The sequence below is a fragment of the Salmo salar genome, chromosome 17, assembly GCF_965601325.2.
Source record: "Salmo salar chromosome 17, fSalSal1, whole genome shotgun sequence".
In the NCBI taxonomy this organism is placed as follows: domain Eukaryota; kingdom Metazoa; phylum Chordata; class Actinopteri; order Salmoniformes; family Salmonidae; genus Salmo; species Salmo salar.
In genome coordinates, this window is record NC_138307.1 from 58062264 (window position 1) to 58076110 (window position 13847).

At 45.7% G+C, this 13847-nt stretch overlaps 1 protein-coding gene across 2 annotated transcripts in view; it reads right to left on the minus strand.

The window, feature by feature from the left end:
- LOC106576221 (carbohydrate sulfotransferase 11) overlaps nt 1–13272 on the minus strand; it is an 83377-nt gene extending 70105 nt beyond the window's left edge. The window contains exon 1 of one of the 2 annotated variants that reach the window (XM_014153261.3): nt 13024–13272. In XM_014153261.3, coding sequence (XP_014008736.1) covers nt 13024–13141 — 118 coding nt within the window. In that variant the 5' untranslated portion in view covers nt 13142–13272. The remainder of the gene's footprint in view (nt 1–13023) is intronic. The other variant, XM_014153262.3, reaches the window with a different exon arrangement.
- Nucleotides 13273–13847: the final 575 nt, after the last annotated feature.

The window sequence follows — 13847 nt, forward strand, 5'->3', positions numbered from 1 at the left end:
CCTCCCTATTTCCTTCTCTCCTCCCTATTTCCTTCTCTCCTCCCTATTTCCTTCTCTCCTCCCTATTTCCTTCTCTCCTCCCTATTTCCTTCTCTCCTGCCTCTTCCCCCTCTCCTGCCTCTTCCCCCTCTCCTGCTCTCTCTCTGGTCTAGACAGAGTGACTGTGTCTTGGTATAACCTGACCAGACGTCACACCACAGACGCCATGTTCTCAGCCTGGACTGGCAGCACTTTGACTTGGAGAGGAGATGGGGTTACGTGTGTGTGTTGTGTCAGGAGAGCTTTATTTGTTCCTCTATGATGGCAACGTGTCCAGCCCTCCTCCCCTTTCCTGGACGGGCATGAGAGGGGTCTTTGAGTCGCGCCACGCTGCCCAGCCCAGCGACCATTTGGTAACCCGCCATGGTGTTGGCTCACAGGCTGGTGTTGGTGCCCACCATTCCCCCTGGCATTGCAAAACCAGCTGCGCTGGCAGTGGCAGAACAACCAGGCTGGAACGTACCAGACCCACTAACACACTCAAGGCCTGATAGAGAGGCTAAATAGAGAGAGAGAGAGAGAGAGAGAGAGAGAGAGAGAGAGAGAGGAGAGAGAGAGAGAGAGAGAGAGAGAGAGAGGGGGGAATCAGGGAGAGGGAGAGAGAGAGAGAGAGAGAGGGGGGCAGGGAGAGGGGGGAGAGAGAGAGAGAGAGAGAGAGAGAGAGAGAGAGAGAGAGAGAGAGAGAGAGAGAGAGCGCAGGGAGAGGAAGTGGAATGAAAGAATCAGAGGATACAGACAGACGTGGTGTGATCAGAATCAGAATCAACTTTATTCACTAAGTACATTTACACATACTCAGAATTGTACTGTACTTGGTGATATGGTGCTGCTAGTGATACACAACATTTAGAGACAGAATACAGACAATGGAGTTTAAACAAACGTTACAAACACTATATATACAAAAGTATGTGGACACCCCTTCAAATGAGTGGATTCTTTGATTTCAGCCGCACCCGTTGCTGACAGGTGTATAAAATCGAGCACACCGCCATGCAATCTCCATAGACAAACATTGACAGTAGGATGGCCTTACTGAAAACCTCAGTGTCTTTTAACGTGGCACCGTCATAGGAAGCCACCTTTCCAACAAGTCAGTTCGTCACATTTCTGCCTTGGTCCACTTTAAGTGCTGTTATTGTGAAGTGGAAACGTCTAGGAGCAACAACGGCTCAGCCGCGAAGGCCACACAAGCTCACAGAATGGGACCGCTGAGTGCTGAAGCGAGTAGCGTAACACTCACTGCTCGGGTGCAACACTCACTACCGAGTTCCAAATTGCCTCTGGAAGCAACGTCAGCACAAGAACTGTTCGTCAGGGGCTTCATGAAATGGGTTTCTATGGCCAAGCAGCCGCACGCAAGCCTAAGATCCCCATGCACAATGCCAGGCGTCGACTGGAGTGGTGTAAAGCTCGCCGCCATTGGACTCTGGAGCAGTGGAAACGCGTTCTCTGGAGTGATGAATCACGCTTCACCATCTGGCAGTCCGACGGATCAATCTGGGTTTGGCGGATGCCAGGAGAACACTACCTGCCCCAATGCATAGTGCCAACTGTGCAGTGAAGGGAAATCTTAACGCAACAGCATACAATGACATTCTAGATGATTCTGTTGTTCCAACTTTGTGGCAACAGTTTGGGGAAGGCACTTTCCTGTTTCAGCATGACAATGCCCCCGTGCACAAAGCGAGGTCGATACAGAAATTGTTTGTCGAGATCGGTGTGGAAGAACTTGACTGGCCTGCACAGAGCCTTGATCTCAACCCCATCAAACACCTTTGGGATGAATTGGAATGCAGACTGTGAGCCAGGCCTAATCGCCCAACATCAGTGTCCAACCTCACTAATGCTCTTGTGGCTGAATGGGAGCAAGTCCACGCAGCAATGTTCCAACAGCTAGTGGAAAACCTTCCCAGAAGAGTGGAGGCTGTTATAGCAGCAAAGGGGGGACCAACTCCATATTAATGCCCATGATTTTGGAATGAGTGTGTATGTTTCAGATGTTTCCCACTAGCCATAGTGCAGCCCGTTGAATGTTCCTCTCAGAGCCACTTAATGAGACATGGTGACTGAGACCTCCTCCATTTAATTAAAACCATGATTCACTCACTCCTTCACGGCCACCATGCAGTCTACAGCCCTGAGTCTACACTCTATAGCCTGGTCCCAGACCTGTTGCTGCTCTCTCGATAACCTCTCCTAGACAGACTGCGTAAACATAAATGGCACCGTATATCTGTCATGACACAATGGGATGCGTGAGACAACAAGCAGCATTAGTTATGGTGCTAATGCAGACTTGGAAAAAATCACGATTTTGCAGGTGTTAGCATCTATTGAATTTTGGAAGGTGCGGGAACATGTGGCCCATAGACTTGCCCGTAACTTGCAGAGAAGGAGGGTGGAGCTCTTCGTTCCAGTTCCAATCCTCATTATACGTATGGACCTATAACTTCATCGAGCATCTGACCAATTACGCAAGACTTTAGTTCTGGGTTAGCCGAGAAAACTCTCCTGTGGTCATTATAGCGCCTGTGGTCATTATAGCGCCTGTGGTCATTATAGTCTGGTCCCAGACCTGTTTGAGATGTCTTGCCAACACCTATGTTCTTCTTCACAGACAATAGGAGTTGACAAGACAACACAAGCAAATCTGGAACCAGTCTAAGTCTCCACTTCTGTACCCTAACAGTCCTGCTTTGGTGTTGTTGGTCTCAAGGTAGCAGACTGCAGACGGCGTCGCCACAAGCTGTTACCCACTCTAATGACTAAATCAATGTGCTGCTCCATGCTCCCAGCACATAGACCAGGGGCTCGGGACTAAACTGAGCACTCACCCGAAAAGAAACGGCTACTGGGCAACAAATTCTCTCTTTGTCTAACACACACACACACACACACACACACACACACACACACACACACACACACACACACACACACACACACACACACACACACACACACACACACACACACACACACACACACACACACACACACACACACACACACACACACTTATTTCTTCTCTGAAACAAATTGACAACAACAAAGGAAGGACCAATATGTTCAGACACGTACGTAGCTGACACACACACACCTCGCTGGCTCTTCTGGCCCTCTGAAGGTAAATATTAGCCGTGAGTCTGTCTGACAGGCTGAGCAGCACTTCACATCATCGACGGACCATGCTGTCACCACCCAGAAATGATCCAGCACCCTCCTCTATCCCTCTCTCCAACACACAGCCGCTAATAATGCCCAAATGTGGTTAACTTCCCGTGTTAACCCGCAGTTAACCTGCTAACCACCCAGTGACTAAAACATAACAACCAAATCAATATTTATCGGCAGGAGGCAGCGTGATTACATTCACATCCCTCTTAGTCTGACGTTCCAGCAACCGCCCAGTAACAGAGAACAGAAGAGGTTTGCTGAGATCAACAGAACCCAGTCAGACTGGTTAATGTGCCTTTCAATCAGAGTCAAGCCCTCTAACGGTTTACGATACGTGGCAACCAGATGTTGATGTGTAGAAAACGGTCCTTAAGCAGACATTTTCCATCATTAACATCCCCCTTCCATATCCACCTCCTATCAGGGAGGACATTATTGTTTGGGGTTGAGAGAAACCCCTGAACATCTGTGAGCCCCTCGTCTGTTAAATAGAGAGGTCTGCCCCATTAGACACAGCACCTTTCACTCAACTATTTACAGTGTGTGTGTGTGTGTGTGTGTGTGTGTGTGTGTGTGTGTGTGTGTGTGTGTGTGTGTGTGTGTGTGTGTGTGTGTGTGTGTTTATGCCCTGTTACAGCTGTATCCAAAGAACACACACTCCCACTCGGTTCTTCTGTCTCTCTACCACCTCCTTTACTCAATCACACCTACACACTCCCACTCTCTTCTTCTGTCTCTCTACCTCCTTTACTCAATCACACCTACACACTCCCACTCTCTTCTTCTGTCTCTCTACCTCCTTTACTCAATCACACCTACACACTCCCACTCTCTTCTTCTGTCTCTCTACCTCCTTTCCTCAATCACACCTACACACTCCCACTCTCTTCTTCTGTCTCTCTACCTCCTTTACTCAATCACACCTACACACTCCCACTCTCTTCTTCTGTCTCTCTACCACCTTTCCTCAATCACACCTACACACTCCCACTCGGTTCTTCTCTCTACCTCCTTTACTCAATCACACCTACACACTCCCACTCTCTTCTTCTGTCTCTCTACCACCTTTACTCAATCACACCTACACACTCCCACTCGGTTCTTCTGTCTCTCTACCTCCTTTACTCAATCACACCTACACACTCCCACTCTCTTCTTCTGTCTCTCTACCACCTCCTTTACTCAATCACACCTACACACTCCCACTCTCTTCTTCTGTCTCTCTACCTCCTTTACTCAATCACACCTACACACTCCCACTCTCTTCTTCTGTCTCTCTACCACCTCCTTTACTCAATCACACCTACACACTCCCACTCTTATGAGAGTTCCTTCCAAAAACCTACTAAGGCTTTATTAGGTATCTGTCCTTTATCACCATTTGGGCCACACAGCTTGGTTTCACCAGGCAAGGAGAATGTGTCTCTCTCACAGTAGTACAAATCATAAAGACATAAAAGACTGCTGATACCACTGAGAGACGACTGGTCTTCTCTGTGGTTTCTGAGGGGGAGGCTGACTTCATTTTTCCCATACGCAGTACTACCAGTAAACGTGTTGTGTGTAACTGTGTGTGTCTGTGTCTGTGTCTGTGTGTGTGTGTGTGTGTGTGTGTGTGTGTGTGTGTGTGTGTGTGTGTGTGTGTGTGTGTGTGCACCCCCTGCTGCTGAGAGGCCTCTTACTTGAGGCCCATGATCAGATTATCAGAGGCACAGGAAGTAAGGGGGGGAAGTGGGGGCTCTCTCTCACTTTCTAGAAGACTATCTGTCTATTGTCGCCCATATACATGAGTCTGTGTTTGTTGTTCTGTGCTAAAGAATGTCTATAGCTGTTAATTACTTAATGACTGCATTATCAGAGCACGTGTGTGTGTGTGTGTGTGTGTGTGTGTGTGTGTGTGTGTGTGTGTGTGTGTGTGTGTGTGTGTGTGTGTGTGTGTGTGTGTGTGTGTGTGTAGCTGTCAGTAACCCAGTGGCAGTCCCCTGTAATGAAGTCCAGACTCTCCAACACATGGCTATCAACCTCACGGCTGCCTGGCCAAAAGTCCAGACGGAACACAGTCATGGGCCCTGAACCGAAGCACCACAGGCCAACGAAATATACAGCATAAATAGGGAACAGTTCACTGTGTGTGGACAGAGCCACAATGTCATGGTCCTTCCCCATCCTTCATGCCCCTCCGGGATGTTTGATCCAAGGCCTTGGGAGTCAAGCTGCTGAGGAAAACAACAATCCCACTCAGATCACACCAACAGGACATCCGGGATATGCTTCCACAATACAGACTCACAGGCAGAGGAGAGAGCAAGGATACAGGACAATGGGGTTGGGAGAGGGTGAGAGAGACAGGCGGAGAGAGAGAGAGAGAGAGAGAGAGAGAGAGAGAGAGAGTGGGAGAAGAGTGAGGGAGAAGAGAAAGAGTAGCGAGAGAGAGAGCCCACTGGATAGCTCTTCTGACAACAACCCCACACCCACTGAGGACACACAAAAGCCAGAGATTGTGCTCCTCATTGACTCTAATGGGAAATACATTGATGAGAGGAAACTTTTTCCAAAACACCAAGTGGCTAAACTCTGGTGTCCCAACACCTGGCGTGCCCTGGAGCTGTTGTTAGAGGACCGACTATGGTCCCCGAGCCACATCATAATAGTCACAGGCACAAACGACCTGAGAGCCCAGCAGGAAAGGGTGGCCACAGCATTCAAGGGAGTGTTTGAAAAAGCCTCTTCCCCAACGCACAAGTGGTTATCTCCACCTGCTACCACGAAAAGACTTTCACCCTGCCACCACACTGTGGGTGAATGCAAGCACTTCCTGGGACTGTGCCTCAAAACCAAATGTTTACCTGGCTCATCACTCCACCTTGGACTTGAAGAGCCTTTATGACCAGGTCCACCTCTCCAAGGCAGAAATCCCCACCTTTGCCAGGACCCTGAAGGACATCACCCTCAACCGCAGCCCCAGCACCTCATACAGGAGCAACAGAGAAACGGACGCCCCGCCCAGACCAGCGAGACACTCTCCCTGAACTGTGAAACCTAAACCACACGAAAACAACACTAGACATTATGGAACGCAAAGCTTTACCTAACTCATCCTGGAATATACAAGGTCTGAGGTCAGCTGCCTTTGGCCTAAAGAGCAGGAACCCAGACTTCATGAAAGAAATTGGAAATACAGACATTGTTATCCTACAAGAAACATGGTATAGAGGACACGGACCCACTGGTTGCCCTGTAGGTTACAGAGAGCTGGTAGTCCCATCCACCAAACTACCAGGTGTGAAACAGGGAAGAGACTTGGTATAGTGCAGATCTAACCCACTCTATTAAATTTGTCAAAACAGAAACATTTAACATCTGGCTAGAAATTAATAAGAAAATGATCTCAACAGAGAAAAATGTCCTCATGTGTGCTACCTATATCCCCCCAATAGAATCCCCATAGTTTAACGATGACAGCTTCCCCATCCTAGAGGGGGAGATCAACCATTTCCAGGCCCAGGGACATGTACTAGTCTGTGGCGACCTAAATGCCAGAACTGGATAAGAACCTGACACTCTTAGCACACAGGGGGACAAACACCTACATGGAGGTGACAGCATTCCCTCCCAAATATGTCCCTCTAGACACAACAATGACAGAAAAAAAGAAAAAAAAAACGTGTCACAACTCCTGCAGCTCTGTCGCACGCAGGGTCTGTACATAGTCAATGGTAGGCTTTAAGGGGACTTTTACAGTAGGTACACCTACAGCTCATCCCTTGGCAGTGATACTGTAGATTACTTTATCACTGACCTCAACCCAGAGTCTCTCAGACCGTTCACAGTCAGTCCACTGACACCCCTATCAGATCACAGCAAAATCACAGTCTACTTGAATAGAGCAATACTCAATCATGAGGCATCAAAGCCAAAGGAACTGAGTAATATTAAGAAATGCTATAGATGGAAGGAAAGTAGTGTAGAAACCTACACATTTTTTTTTGGCAACAACAAAACATTTCACTGTAATAGTGAAGGTGTAAACTTGGCAGTAGAAAACCTAAACAGTATATTTGACCTCTCAGCTTCCCTATGAAATCTAAAAATGTCAAGCAGACAACCTAAGAAAATGAACAACAATGACAAATGGTTTGATGAAGAATGCAAAAACCTAAGAAATATATTGAGAAACCTATCCAACCAAAAACATAGAGACCCAGAAAACCTGAGCCTACGCCTTCACTATGGTGAATCCCTAAAACAATACAGAAATACACTACGGAAAAAGAAGGAACAGCACTTCAGAAATCAGTTCAATGTAATTGAAGAATCCATAGCATCTAACCACTTCTGGGAAAATTGGGACACACTAAATAAACAACAACAACACGAAGAGTTATCTATCCAAAACGGAGATGTATGAGTAAACCAGTCGTCCAATTCTTTTGAATCTATAACAAAGAACAAACAGCAAGAAAATACTGTACATGATCAAATACAAATCTTAGAATCAACTGTTAAAGACTACCAAAAACCCACTGGACTCTCCAATTACATTGAATGAACTACAGGACAAAACACAAACCCTCCAACCCTAACAGGTCGGTGGTGTTGATGGTATCCTAAATTAAATGATCAAATATACAGACCACAAATTCCAATTGGCTACACTTAAACATCATCCTCAGCTCTGGCATGTTCCCCAGTATTTGGAACCGAGGACTGATCACCCCAATCCACAAAAGTAGAGACAAATTTGACCCCAATAACTACTGTGGGATATGGGTCAACAGCAACCTTAGGAAAATCCTCTGCATTATCATTAACAGCAGACTTGTACATTTCCTCAGTGAAAACAATGTACTGAGCAAATGTAATTTACCAAATTACCGTTCGACAGACCACATATTCACCCTACAAACCCTAATTGACAAACAAACCAAAACAAAGGCAAAGTCTTCTCATGCTTTGTTGATTTCAAAAAAGCATTTCACTCAATTTGGAATGAGGGTCTGCTATACAAATTGATGGAAAGCGGTGTTGGGGAAAAAACATACAATATTATAAAATCCATGTACACAAACAACAAGTGTGCGGTTAAAATTGGCAAAAAACACACATTCCTTTCCAGAGGGCTGTGGGGTGAAACAGGGATGCAGCTTGAGCCCCACCCTCTTCACCATATATATATATCAACGAATTGGCGAGGGCACTAGAACAGTCTACAGCACCGGGCCTCACCCTACTAGAATCTGAAGTCAAATGTCTACTATTTGCTGATGATCTGGTGCTTCTGTCCCCAACCTAGGAGGACCTACAGCAGCACCTAGATCTTCTGCACAGATTCTGCCAGACCTGGGCCCTGACAGTAAATCTCAGTATGACCAAAATAATGGTGTTCCAAAAAAGTCCAGCTGCCAGGACCACAAATACAAATTCCATCTAGACACCATTGTCCTAGATCAAACAAAAACCTATACATACCTCTGCCTAAATATCAACACCACAGATAACTTCCACAAGGATGTGAATGATCTAAGAGACGAGGCAAGAAGAGCCTTCTGTGCCATCAAAAGGAACATAAAACTCAACATCCCAATTAGGATCTGTCTAAAAATACTTAAATCCGTTATCGAACCCATTGCCTTCTATGGTTGTGAGGTCGCACCAACCAAGAATTCACAAAATGGGACAAACACCCAATTGAGACTCTGCATGCAGAATTCGCCAAAAATATACTTTGTGTACAATGCAAAACCCCAAATAATGCATGTAGAGCAGAATTAGGACTACATGCGCTAGTAATCAAACTCACGAAAAGAGCTGTTCAATTCTACAACCACCTAAAGGGAAGTGATGCCCACACATTCCACCACAAAACCATCACCTACAGAGAGATGAACCTAGAGAAAAGTCCCCTAAACCAGCTGGTTCTGGGGCTCTGTTCACAAACACAAACTGACCCCACAGAGCCCCAGGATACAAACTCATTTAGACCCGACCAAATTATGAGAAAGCAAAAACATTACTATTTGAAAAAACAGAATAAATTAGAATGCTATCTGGCCCTAAACAGAGAGTTCACAGTGGCAGAATACCTGACCACTGTGACTGTCCCTAAATGTAGAAAATCCTTGACTATGTACAGACTCCGTGAGCATAGCCTTGCTATTGAGAGAGGCCGCCATAGGCAGACCTGGCTCTCGAGCGATGACTGGCTATGTGCACACTGCCCACAGAATGAGGTAGAAACTGAGCACCACTTCCTAACCTGCCAATGGTATGACCACATTAGAGTCACATATTTCCCACAGATTATAGACCCACAACAAATTTGAAAACAAATCAAACATTGATAAACTTCCATATCTGTTGGGCGAAATACCGCAGTGTGCAGTCATAGCAGCAAGATGTGACCTGTTGCCATGAGAAAAGGGCAACCAGTGGAGCTCAAATAACATTGTAACCTCAACCTATAATCATCTGTTTATGCATTTCCCCTTTCATACTTCAACCACTTGCACATTGTTACAACACTGTACGAAGCCAATAATAGAACATTTGAAATGTATATATTATTTTATAACTTTTGTGAGTGTAATGTTTACTAATGTATCCCTTGTTAATTTCCCTTTTGTTTATTGTCTATTCCATTTGCTTTGGCAATGTAAACATGTTTCCCATGCCAATAAAGCCAATTTAATTGAATTTTGAGAGAGAGAGAGAGAGAATCTTGTTTTATCACTCTAGGTCATCTCTTCTCTGTTCAGGATAACATCATAAGCTTTTATGCTGGAGAATTCCACAGAAACTGTGACAAGAATTCTAGAATTCCCACAAAAGGGATAAAAGCCATTGAATTCCAATGCACAAAGGGAGACACTGTAGAGCTCTAGAATGTAAGTCAATGATTCTATCATCAAAATCCAGTGATTATGGATGAGGTAACCACAGTCTGCAAATCAGCCGTCTTCCCCAAAGTATCAGTTCCACCTTACATTACTGTCCCGGGGTAGCAAGCAGTAAGGAATTTTGAGTTTCCCAAATAAATTCCACCGGCTGCTTTGGCCATCTCGTTCTTTCCCAAGTCTTTTCCGCAAAACTCCATCTGACTGCCTCATACACCCTTTTCCCCCCTCCCCTAGCTCTCTTTGAGGTCCGTCGCTATGGAAATCTTCCCCAAAAATTCAGCTGGGTTCCAAATTAGGTCAGTGAGCCATGTCACTGTCCATGCTCGGCTGCTCTAGTCTGGACACACTGGTGCATTATGGGGGATGTGAAACGTGAGTGTGTGACTGAGGCCAGAGTGCACAACCAGGTCACCAGTCACACACAGCCAAGAAAATACACTGAACAGAGCCCCAGTATAAACACGTGCACAAACACACACAGAGACAGTCATGCCCAGTCTCTCCAAAATACCCCCTGGCACCTCTCACCCAAAGAATACTGACTAAACTAAACATCCATATTAGCTGCTGTTGCTCCTTTGGTCCCAGTCCTAATGCCTTTATAAGGCTGCCTGCAGTGGAAGGCAACCTCACACAGACACTGAATGATCTATCAGAGGCACAAATGTTCAACTGAGCTCAACTGACAATGACTCAAGCTGGATCTGTCTCTTTGAAGAACACTTTCACTGGAGTGTTTCCAGTGTGTGTGCATGTTTGCAGCCGTGCACGCATGCGAGCAAGTGTGTGTGTGTGTGTGCATGTGAGTGTGTTGAGCCCACAGTGAGACACCCAGATGAGGAGTCTCTCTCCACTGTCTGGTTTAGAGGTCGTGACCTCAAAGGGCCTGTAAAGGAGGTGAGAGTTTGCACAGGGGGGCGAGACAGGATTCCCAGGCAGTCTAACATTCCGGAACCAGAGGAACGCTCCTCGGACTTCCGTGTGCCGTGAACTGTTATGGGAAGACCAGAGGAGTTCAGTCTGTCATGTTCTTAGTGTGTATTGTGTGTGTGTGAGTGTGGGGAGGGGAGGTCAAGAGGGAGATAAATAAACACAATTACACACTGAAATGTCAGACATTGTCCGTTATTCACCTAAGCAATGGGCAGGAACCAGACAGAACAGTTTTAGGCTACTGGAATAGTGTGCAGTTTGGTTCACCTGCCGTTGATGGGGCAACCTCAGATCAGGTTTCATTTGCCAGACCACTATTAATGTCAATCCCTGGTCTCACCCATATAATCGCTTCCTAATCCCAGACACACAACCCCACTACCATTAAACACACCACACATCTACTCCACCACCACTGACACACACACACACACACACACACACACACACACACACACACACACACACACACACACACACCATCTTACACAGGGCTTTCTCTCATATGTCAGACATGGATTCTTCAAAACAATGACATGCAACATTTTCTGATGTCCCCTCTTCTAAAACGATAGGTCCATGCATGCCTCTACCCCTATGCCTGGGAGAGGCTCCCTATAGCAACCCCCTCAGCCTTTTGTCTTTGTGGAACTACAGAATGTCGCGGGGGAGTCATGCATCACCGCTGGAAAGCATTTCTCCACATGCCCTAGTATCTGTGTGCGCACTAACGCACATATACTGGGACAGTCTCCCCGGTGCTGTTTGGTTAACGGAATAGGGATGACACGCATTCCGGTGCAGTAGGCTAGTGATGAGAGCCCCGTCGCGGGTGTAGCCTACATCGATGACTCACAACCGAGGCCTCAGAAATTCCACCAAATGATGTGGAAGTACGGCGTGGCAATTTGAGTTTTACCCATTAGTACTTGGTTATTCTATAGTACAATGAATTTGCTGCTATCCCCCTTCCTTTCAACAAAATCCATTACCATCTTGTTCACTTTTCGGACACAACTTTGTATCAAAGGAGGGGAACGAATAAAGTATTAGTGCAGAATCCCCTTTAGCAATAATACGGTCACTTTGGCTGTGAAAAATCTACATGGTACAATACCCTGTTATTATTTACATCCCTATATTCCCTACTACCGCAAATAGAGACGTGGCCACATTGAAATAAAGCGTAGCCAATGTATTCAATATAATTGAGGTAATTAAATCACACTTTTTTTCTCTCATACGTCACTTACACATCATTCTTGTATCTCCCTTTCTAAAAAGTGTATTTTTGCCAACTCTCTGATCCTGGACCATGGCGTGGAACAGAAGCTGAAATGAAACACTTTCAGTCATGGGAGGAATTTAACAGAAATAATTTATCCTTACAGTAAACCTGTTGTAGGTCAATATTGAGGCATTTTGCTGTTTGTACAGTGCGATCATTGCGTGTCTGAAAGCAGGGCTCTTTGATTCATGGTACAGAGCCTCTACTGTACGGCCGCGGCCGAACTGTACCGTGGCAGAGGCACAGTGTCCACCTTCAGCCAAACTGACTGGAGGGAGACAAAAATAATCCATCCATCCATACCAGCGAAAACGCCCGCGACTACAGGCAATGCGTACCGCAATCTCAAAACACACATGTGCTCGTTTCCCGAGAGATTACTGACTCTGGCACAATAGCCTATACAATCAATTGCATAAACACAAAATCTATGTGATAGTGTTTGACCTAAAACAGGCAACAAATTATTTCCCAACCTCGGCGACACATGATGGAATTACGCGTCCGCCGGATAGATGGGTGTTACAACCTTGTAATTATTTATAAAATGCATGATTCAACACAGTCAACGAATACATCGATATCAACATGCCACAACAGAGTGGGCACTGGGCAGCAGTGAGGACGTCACAGATCAATGAACACATCACACACAACAAATTCGAGAGAGACAGAGATCCTACCTACCTGGTTGGAACATACTTTGGAAATAAAAGATGACCAGAATAAAAGATCCCAAACAAGTGGCGAGTACCATCCGGCATATTCTGCTCATCCTCATCAGCTCGAGCAGAGTCTGTTTCATGGCTGGCAGGGAATGACTGTGGCGGATTTTCTGTGTGGAGGTCGGTCGGTCTGAGCACCGGGGCTTGGCGTGCCGTTGTGGTACTGATGGTGATACTCACTGCAACTGTCCGCTACTCAATGAGCTCAATGCTTTCGCTCTGGACTGTACTATTCGTCCCTCCCTCCTAAACTACAGGGGAAGCAAGACAACGATTCTGCCACCCTTTTGCAACAGAAAATGAGCGCGCCCAAAGGCAATGAGCAAGGGAGACGAGTAAAACAAAACCGCTATCTCACGTCGCACGCTGAGAAATGAATGGTTTTATACCACATTGCTGTATATTTATGTTTGTATGTGTCTAAATATGTCTAAGTGTTTCACCCTTGTAATAAGATTATTCATGGAAAGATGCATTATCACCATCTGAGTGAGTAGCTGTGTAAGAGAAACTGTTAATTATAACAGATATTACATAACGTAGGCTATCGTACAAACCGGTGTTCTTGTATGAAAATGATTTGTGGATCAGTTTGTGAGTAAATTGCGCGCATATATAGATTAGATATATGATTCTTGTTCAAGTCCAGTGATGGGAACACCATATTTAGGTATTTTAATTGCACACAAATCAATTGAGTTAATAGAATTTCAGTCAAATAATGTTGTCAAATCAGGCTACTGAGAGTTATGAATTGAATATATGTGTACTACCTGCATATGACAT